General features: G+C 32.2%; 1 protein-coding gene across 3 annotated transcripts; it reads left to right on the top strand.

Annotated features, from left to right (window-relative positions):
- The first annotated feature begins 5,361 nt into the window (after window positions 1-5,361).
- LOC107873541 (galactan beta-1,4-galactosyltransferase GALS2-like) lies at window positions 5,362-8,746 on the top strand. Of its 3 annotated transcripts, XM_047404152.1 has the most exons (8): window positions 5,362-5,524; window positions 5,687-5,767; window positions 5,849-5,918; window positions 6,282-6,408; window positions 6,493-6,630; window positions 6,788-6,855; window positions 7,375-7,505; window positions 7,872-8,746. In XM_047404152.1, exons 2-7 carry the CDS (start codon window positions 5,714-5,716, stop codon window positions 7,476-7,478), a joined length of 561 nt encoding a protein of 186 aa, XP_047260108.1. In that variant the 5' UTR covers window positions 5,362-5,524; window positions 5,687-5,713; the 3' UTR covers window positions 7,479-7,505; window positions 7,872-8,746. The 3 variants fall into 3 exon arrangements, with proteins under 3 accessions (XP_047260108.1, XP_047260107.1, XP_047260109.1); XM_047404151.1 differs by having other exon boundaries at window positions 6,282-6,630; XM_047404153.1 differs by lacking the exons at window positions 7,375-7,505; window positions 7,872-8,746 and having other exon boundaries at window positions 6,282-6,675.
- Window positions 8,747-9,807: the final 1,061 nt, after the last annotated feature.

Below are 9,807 nucleotides of genomic sequence, written 5' to 3'. Positions count from 1 at the left end.
ATTATATCAAAAATATAATAATAATAATAATATGACTTTGACATAAATTATATCTATTACAACAAAAATACATGTTATATCTGTACTTCCAACATAATGATTTTTATTCCATAAATATTTATTCATAAAAAATTATTGTTAATCCATTACATTAGAATTAAAAATATACAATAATAAAATAATACTAGATGATTAACATACATGAAAATAAAATGAAAAAAACATAAGCAAATAATGAAAAACTTATTTTATTAAAAAATATTTGAATTTTGAATATAAGAGAGAGAAAGATTTGAAAGCAGTGATTATCTTTTTCACTTTTAATTTGAAGATTGAAAATATATCTCTTAAATTAAGGTGAATTGATAATTAGTTATAGCATTAAATTAGAAATTATAATTATCTTTTCTAATTTTTTAAAATGACTCTATATGTAAAAAAAACTTTTATTTTTGGAATCTTGAAAAAGTATTATTATTCATGTAATTAAGTTTGTGGAAAGGACATAGGCCATCCATTTTTTAAAAAAAATGGCCCACATTTGAAAAGGTGGACATGGATTGTCCAGTCGGCTAAACTAATTTCTTTTTCTAGCCATTTGTCCCAATTGGTCACATGCAGTCTCTATACACAATTGATACACTTTTATACTATATTGATACACTTTATACTATATTGATACGCTTTTTAAAAAAGAGAAAGAAAATTTTATGCAAGCACATAAAATTTTATGCAAGCACATGGAGTCCCTATACCCAATTGATACCCTTTTATACCACATTAATACACTTTTATACTATATTGATATGCTTGCAGTGTCCATATACTCAATTGATACTCTCTTATACTAGATTGATACATTTTTTGAATGCATGTAGAAACTATATAGAGTCGTATAAAATATGTATCTAAATAATAATTGTAGTTAAAAATTGTATAGAATGTGTATAAAAATGTTATAATTATTATATAGAATATGTATATGTATAGAAACTGTATCGTTATTATATATAAATATTTATATCTTTAATAATTGACAATATTAAAAGTATATGATATTGTATTTTATTGTATAAATAAGTAAAACTAAACAAAACAAATAGTATGTTATTTTAATAATATTGGTGAATGCAAAATAATCTAAAAAAAACAATTACTCGATTATTTAAAAAAAATATTATACAATAAATTTCTTCAAAATACTCTTCCCCTCTACTAATATTATTATTAATTATCTTGAAAGTTGTAATGTAGAAAGTGGTAGGGATTTGGAGTCAATTCAGGTGTAATAATTTGGTAGCAAGTCTCATACATGAAGCTAATGAAGAGTGGTTCATACTTTTTGAGTCACAGTACATAAAGATGAAAAGTTGCCCCAGTAAATAAAATGGGAAGGGCCGAATTGTGATTCTCGGTAGTTAATCATATGCGAGTAACAGAAAGGCTATTTACCGAATTTATTATGAGAGTAGCGAGTGGCTATTTATCGGTATTATAAATTTGAGTGCTAATTTTGTAGAATTAGTTTATTTTAGGTGTTATTTTTGTTCTTTCCCCATTAAGTTATAAGGATAATCTTTCCATGTAATTTGACAAAATAAAAGGGCAAAATAGCCCCAATAGGTAAATATGAAAAGCATTTTAGGCCCAATAGATAGGTTAGAAGGGTATTTTAGACCCAATAGGAATAGGTAGATGGAAAGGGCATTTTAGGTCTAATAGGTAGATGGAGGGTATTTTTGCACCATTTTACATAATTGAAACACATTTTAGGCCCTTTTTCGTAATTATAATATACTAGTGAATATATTGGTGCTTCGCGCGGTTAAAAAAGATGGTGGTTAATCGATTTCAAACAAAATCATAAGTTACTATTTTGAATAAAAAAATTATGAACTTACAACAAAGAAATTCATATAAAATACAAATAAAAATAAATCATCGAAAGAACATATAAAAATAAAGAAATAATACAACATCATTCTTACTATCTTAATCATTAAACATAAAAGAAAAAAACACAAAATTAATACACAATCTTCCAAACTCTTGTTGACATCTCCACAAGCCGATGCCATCATTCAATAGCCTTCATCTTATTCTTTGAGACAAACAATAAAAATAAATATAATAAGCACCGAAAATGTAACATGACAATTTAAAAGACTAATGTGATTATTTCTACAAAATCTTATAATGTCTATTTATAGGACTGTAATATGGAATACTAAATTTATGTCATTAATATGATTATTAATTATTTCATAGGTTATAATAATAAAAAGTTGTGGGAGTAATAAAAATAACGACCATTAAATTTCACATTACAGAAATTTAAAGAAATGAATTCAAATTTCTTAACACTGCATTTGTTTAATATAACTAAGAGAGTTAAAAGAGTTTTTCTTAATACCTTTTTTTTTTTTTTTTTTCATATAGCACATAAATGAAAATAAATAGAGAAAAATTCAAAAAAATTGTATTTCCTAGCCGACGAAAAATGTCACATTACTTTTTTATTCCTAATATAGATAGATAGATGGATGGATAGGTGGATAGAGATAGATGGATAGAGATAGATAAACTCGTGATATGTCCACGTAAAAAAAGAAAAAGAAAAACTTTGATGTAAAAAAATGTTCAAGTGCAAAGTATGTAGGAACTTCATAAGCTTATTCCTAATCATGCAACACTTTTAGTCACGCAACTTCAAAAACAATTATTTTTTTTAGGAAGGTCGAAAAACAATTGTGATAGTGACTGCAAAGAAATCATTTTTCACTTGTGTTGATGGAAATTCTAAGAACGTCCAAAAGTTTGCTATTTTATGGCACAATCTCTTCTTGAATTTAGCTTGCTCATGATGTCCACTTCAGTATCTGTTATTTGTTACTGTTTTTTATTTATTTTTCTGTCTAACTGATTAGATAGGAATACAAAAACGAGCATAGCCAAAAGATTAAACTCACACCATCAAATTACATGATTCATGAACTATTGATGTTGAAATACAAAAAAAATAAAAAATATAATAAATGGAGAATATGAATGTGTTATTAAGAGAATTAAAGGAGGGTCTTTTAAGTTGGTCAATTTAATGACCTTTCACTTTTTGTAACATAGCCATTGAAGTAATTTTGGAGTTTTCTCTAACATACTCCTAGATCCAAAGACGAAAATTAGAATAGGAAAAATGTAAAAAAGAAAAAAAAAAGGAGGTTCTGTTTGGGTCATAGAGAGGTTTCAGATTATTTTGTCTATGCCTAGATTGCATATAAATAAGAAGTGTAGTTAATTTAAAGAGAATAATTTTTATTTTTAATAATCAAAATTTGATATGAAATTAATACAATTATTTTTAAAATTTAAAATAGGATGTTTATCTCAGAAAAAAAAATTTATACAATCATTCCTGAAATTTAAAATAAGGCATTTACCCCCAAAAAGATAAAATCGTTATATTTAAACTCATACTATTACTATATACAAACTTAAAAACAAATAAATATAAATAGAGATTGATAAATCGGTAATGATATCATATTCTTCAAGCTTGAATTGATCTGATGAATATTTTACATGAGTAAGGCTATATATATATATATGTATATGCAGCCTCTCCCACTTCCTAACAAATAAAAATTTGGACATCAAAACTATATATAAGGTTTATACTTGTGCAAAACATTAACAATAAAAAAAAACAGAGAAAAGAAAGAATAAAACTTTTGCGAAAAGAGGTTCTAATAAAAAGGAGCAAAATAAAAAGTCAAAGAAGAATTGAGAAGGAAAGTTATGAAACGAAAAAGACAAATGATATGAAGGAGAACATTTGCTTTAATATTTATAATAACAAAAAGAATTAGTAACATAACATTTGAGTAAATATAATTGAATTAGTATTATATGTTTTTATTAATTGTACTTAATTAAGTTTTATTATAAAAATATTTAATATAACATTGGGCTTTTAATGATAATTCATTTAGATTATCGTAGAAATTAATCAAAAAAATGAAGAAAATGCAAAAAATGCGAAAAAATGCAAATAAAGGCCATTGAGAGGTGTCATATCACTTCTTTTATATTTTCCTTATATATATTTATATATTACATACACACACATATGATTAATTGATTGATTGTTCAACACACTTTATGTGTTGACACAATATTTATAAATTTAAAAATTAATGCACTTTATATTTTAATTGAGGAATTTCAGTCCCAATCTCTCCAGGTGTGATATCATCGAATAAATTTAATGATGTTATGTTATAATTTATGTTAATATCAACAATATTTATAACAAGGAAATCAAAATCCATAGTTTGTGAAATATTTGTAACAAAGAAATCAAAATCTTGTATGATGACAACTCATTGCATATATTGTATCATTTCAAGCAAATAAACAGAAGGGATAAATTATAGGGACACTGTCATATTTGGTAATTGATGTGTTTTGACTTCAGAGTTTAACTTCATTATATATCATTCTAGTGTCGTTTCATTATATATCATTTCAGTGTTGTTTTAAAAGACACGAATATAAATAGAAAAATTTTAATGTATTTTATTACATGAAACCACAAAAAATTCAACATAAAAAAAATCTAAATTAGAAAAAGGTGATCAATGCCTTATAATGATCCATTACCAAGTAACGCCTCTTTCTCAGTTGATTTGTCTCTTAACAACATAGAATCCCAACATGGATGCATCCCAAAATGCCATTCAAATCACCTGGTTTTTCTATCTCTAAATCTAGTAGTTCAATGGCCTTCTCTTCCTCTTAAATTCTCCAAATCTGACCATCAAATCTAATGATTATATACAGTTAAGATCAACATTCTTTCTTTTGCTTTTCCATCTTCATGTACATAATTTGAGAACAAAAAAATCATCTTCTTTTTTTTAAAAAAATTATTATTTTGATATGACTAAATGCACAAGAGCTTATTTGCTCAAGAGTTATATTTGATAGAATAGAAAAAAAAACTTGAATGAGTTTCATGAGAAAGTGAAATAACTTTAACCTAAAGCTTGACAATGAAGTTCTTGACATGAACAACCTGATGAATATCTTTTTTTTGCATAACATTGTGATAAATGAATAAATCTTGTGTATATTATAGAGTGATACAAAAAATATCAAAAAATCATACATAAATGCATATAATTAAAAGGACAATTAAAATGGAAGGTGAAAAGTTGATTAATCAAATCTAAATATTTTTGAGCTATTTAAAAAGGTAATAAATAGATAAATAAAGAGAAAATCCACCCAAAGAAACAAGAAAAAATATGAATCGAGCCAGTCACACCTTTATTTTATATTTCTACTATATAAAAATAGAAATGTGAATAAGGGACGATCAAGGCAATACTGTCATTTTAGCCCGTCTAAAAAAATCTTCTTCTACGGATTCTCTCGGTGATATCTTCGTAGTTTCATAATTCTAGAACCATATTCTCATAGAGATAGCCTTTATTCTTCAACTCATAGAATTTTGCAATTTTTGGTAAGTTCTTCTCTCCATTTTTATGGTCATTGGTAAGCTTTCATATAATTTTTGCCCTATTTTCTTCAATCTTCAGCATTGATTTTTTTCCTTTGTTGATTATCTTTTCCGGCTTTAATCAGTCTCTTCTGCATGACTTCTATTCTTGATTATCTTTTCCAGCTTTAATCAGTCTCTTGTGCATACTGAATGTTTGTTGGAGATAGCATATGGAGTTGCTATGACAAAATGACCTACTTAGAGGTGAGTTATAACTCTGAAATCTTTTTCTCCCATCGAAAACTGAAATTGGTTCATTGTTATTACCCTGTGACTGGTATATAGATGTGGAGCTTCTCAAAGGAAGAGGTTGTGGACGATGGGAGGCTTGGATTGAGCAGTTTCCCGAAAAGAAGTGAGTTATCCTTCTCTATTAAACCACATATATGCATTTCAATTTTACTAATCATCACTTTTCCTGTTTTGGTTGATACATATTTACTTCTTCCTTCGTGTGCAATATATTTGGCTTCCTTTCCTCTTCCTTCTAATTTTATGTCGTTCCTAATTAGTTAACTGATTTACCTGTGTATGCCTCCCTTCACTGGCTGATTTCCCTTTGTGTCAATTTCATAATAGTTAATGGCATTAGAAAAAACTCATTGAATGTATAGAAATGCTATCTCAACAAAATTTTCAATGGTTAGTAATGCACATATATTCTGCCACTTATTTTGGTTACTTTTCAGCTCACTTACATTTTACATCTATGCTTTAGAAGAAGCATCTCCCACCACCAAGGGCGGCGGCGACAGTAGCTTCAACACCATCGACACATTCGAGGCATTGACGGAGACGGAGCAGGATTTCGTTAACTTTACTTTCGTATTTGAAGCTCCACTAAAGTATGATATCTTCTACTGTGTTACGTCTTTCTACGAAAACTTGATCCAACGGAGAGTAAGAGAATGGCTGGCATTTCACATCAGGCTGTTCGGAGAGAAATCCCATTTCGTAATTCACGATGCAGGAGGTGTACATGATGGGGTAATGGAGGTGCTTAAACCATGGATGGATAAAGGATATGTTACATTACAGGATATTAGAGAGCAAGAGAGATTTGATGGGTAATATCATAATCAGTTCCTTATTGCTAATGATTGTTTACATAGGTATAGATTTCAAGCTAAATGGATGTTCTTCTTTGACGTCGATGAGTTCATTTTTGTACCTAAGAAGAGCAACATTAAATCTGTAGTTAATTCGTTATCGGATTATACACAGTTCACCATTGTGCAAATGCCAATGTCTAACAAGCTTTGTCTCACTGAGGATCGCGGTAAATCCTACAGGTATTCCTTCCAAACTCCCATTGAACTTGTGAATTTCCTGTTTCCTTTTTGTGTTTGCTTAAGACAGTGGCGAAGTCAATAATACACACTCATAATAGCTACTAACTTTTAGCTCTATACACTGCATCATTTTCCAGCTAAGGGGTTGCTTAAGGTGTCTCTGGCCATGGCTTAAGAATGTTTAACAACATTAGAAGCTCAAATTGGTCAATATACTTATCAGCAAACATTCACAATAGTGAATTTAGATTGACCCGTGTTGGAATTATTAATTGAAATAAAGAATTCTGGTCCTTATTAAACTAAATCAACCATCTCAATTTGGTGTTTAAGTAAAATTGTCGAGTATCTATTGGATATTCAACAAAGTTGAGTTTGACTACATTATCCTCTGTAATCAACAACCCCCCCTCCCCCCCCTCCCCCCCAACCACCAACAATAATTATGCCTCAAACAGATAAAGCGTTAGTGTTGTAATCTGTTTTCTAATTGGTATATGGTATTTTTGCCAATGACAGATTGTAGATTCATTGGTTACCCTCCTTCTGCAATGGCTTCTACCACAATGTCACACGTTCTTGATCGGTTACAGCTTTGCATTGGTGAGAAGTACCAAGATTAACTTTTGGACATCCTTGGAATTGTCAAGGTTTGAATTTTTATTATATTTTCTCAACTTATTTTGTTCAATTTATTCTACTCCATTCGTCCACTTTTACTTATCAAGTACAGACTTAAATACCCCTTAACGAGCAATAAATAAAATGAAAATTTATCCTTTGAATATAAATAAAATTACTATTGTTAATAATAAGGGTAAACCAGAAACTAAATGATAAACTTTTCTTGGATTTTCAGACTGGATAAGTAAAAGTTGACATTATTACAATTAATAAGTAAAAGTAAATGAAATGGGATAGTAATTAGGAAGTTAAAAGTCACGTAGTCGACTTAACTTGATTGAGATTAAGGCGTATTTACTGTTTTAACTAATAAAATTTTGGTAATGTAACAGGACAAAGTGGAAGAATGTTCTAGACTAATACAAGATTTGGTTTGCAACATTGATTTTTATTATTCAAATAAAAGGAAGTTTGGTACTTTGCCAGGGAGTCCAACAGGAGTAATTGTGACACCCCAACTTAGAAAGGAGTCCCACATCGGCAAAACACAAGAGGGATAAGTGAGAAATCCTTACTCCCTAGTGACGCGTTTTAAAGCCGTGCGGGCCTGGGCCTAAAGCGGACAATATCACTAGTGGGTTGGGGAGTGGCAGCGGTATCTCGCGCCTGTGTGGTTCGGGATGCCCGTCGCGGCCAGGGCCTCGGGCCGAGTCGTGACAGAATGCTATCAGAGACGTTCCTGTGTCGTCCCTGTCGATGTGGGCCAGAGTTCAAATTGAGTGTAGGCAAATCCCGGTAAGGCGGGGCAAACCTCAGTCCTGAGTGTAGGCGAATCCCATTCGGTGGGGCAAACCTCAGCGAGGACCCTGAGTCCATAAAGGGGGTGTATGTGACACCCCAACTTAGGAAGGAGTCCCACATCGACAAAACACAAAAGGGATGCTGGGTATATAAGTGAGAAATCCTTACTCCCTAACGACGCGCTTTAAAGCCGTGCGGGCTTGGGCCCAGAGCGGATAATATCACTAGTGGGTTGGGGAGTGACAGCGGTATCTCGTGCCTGTGTGGTTTGGGATGCCCGTCGCGGCCAGGGCCTCGGGCCGGGTCGTGACAGAATGGTATCAAAGCCGCTCCTGTGTCGTCCCTGTCGATGTGGGCCAGAGTTCAAACTGAGTGTAGGCAAATCCCGGTAAGGCGGGGCAAACCTCAGTCCTGAGTGTAGGCGAATCCCATTCGGTGGGGCAAACCTCAGTGAGGACGCTGAGTCCATAAGGGGGGTGTATGTGACACCCCAACTTAGGAAGGAGTCCCACATCGGCAAAACACAAGAGGGATGCTGGGTATATAAGTGAGAAATCTGGGTATATAAGTGAGAAATCCTTACTCCCTAGTGACGCATTTTAAAGCCGTGCGGGCCTGGGCCCAGAGCGGACAATATCACTAGTGGGTTGGGGAGTGGCAGTGGTATCTCGCGCCTGTGCGGTTCGGGATGCCCGTCGCGGCCAGGGCCTCGGGCTGGGTCGTGACAGTAATGGATGTGTCATTTTGCTCAGATTACTCCAATGGCTTATGGTAAGTGGCTACATCATCAGTTACTTTCTCAACACAGCCTTTGTCCAAGCAGACTAAGGAGTCGAGAGAATGACCAAGTCCAACCAGCAATAATATTGACACCTGGTGCTATCAGATCAGGTATAGGTATATCTGGTGTGATTCGATTTGGCCCTCTAGAACTAAAAGCTGCAACAATTGGTGATGGTTGAACACCCAACTTGGTATCTCCAAATGTAATAATGGCAGTTGGATTGCTGTTAAAGCTATGTACTATTTGATCAAGTCGCCAGCAGTTTTACCAACTGCAGCTGTAGGTATGAGATGTGCATCAGCAACCAACTTATTTCCATAACTGTCAGTGTTTGCCAGAATCATTGCTATTTCACTAGCATCCTTCACAACCAAACCTTTTTGTGCCCTTGCATGGGAAAAGTGATTTATTGTGTTCTTCCACATTCAGAAACTTTCATGTAGATGCTTAGTAGCAATATATCATGCAAGGTAAGGGCATTCTAGACTTTAAGTTATGTCACTTTATCTGTCTTCTATCTAAACCACCACGATTGCAATCTGATCCATCTTCTGGATCATTTTTGCAACTTGGATGTCTAAACCCAATGTGCTTTCATGTGCTAACTCTTCCCAGCAAGCCTTTTATACTTCAATAGATCCAACCACAGTAGCCTCAACCTCTATCTTGATTTACAGTGCCTTATACGGTTTCTTTCTTTATGGCAATTTTTAGATTGACTGGCAGGGAAGAAATTACTCATG

This window comes from Capsicum annuum, unplaced genomic scaffold (genome assembly GCF_002878395.1).
Source record: "Capsicum annuum cultivar UCD-10X-F1 unplaced genomic scaffold, UCD10Xv1.1 ctg5284, whole genome shotgun sequence".
Lineage (NCBI taxonomy): Eukaryota > Viridiplantae > Streptophyta > Magnoliopsida > Solanales > Solanaceae > Capsicum > Capsicum annuum.
This window is presented reverse-complemented; position numbering and strand designations above follow the sequence as displayed.

Coding starts and splice junctions, on each gene's coding strand:
- LOC107873541 (XM_047404151.1), top strand. CDS start 5,714: ATGTTTGTTGGAGATAGCATATGGAGTTGCTATGACAAAATGACCTAC. Junction 6,631..6,787: donor GAGCAAGAGAGATTTGATGG/GTAATATCATAA, acceptor GATTATACACAG/TTCACCATTGTGCAAATGCC. Junction 6,856..7,374: donor GATCGCGGTAAATCCTACAG/GTATTCCTTCCA, acceptor TGCCAATGACAG/ATTGTAGATTCATTGGTTAC.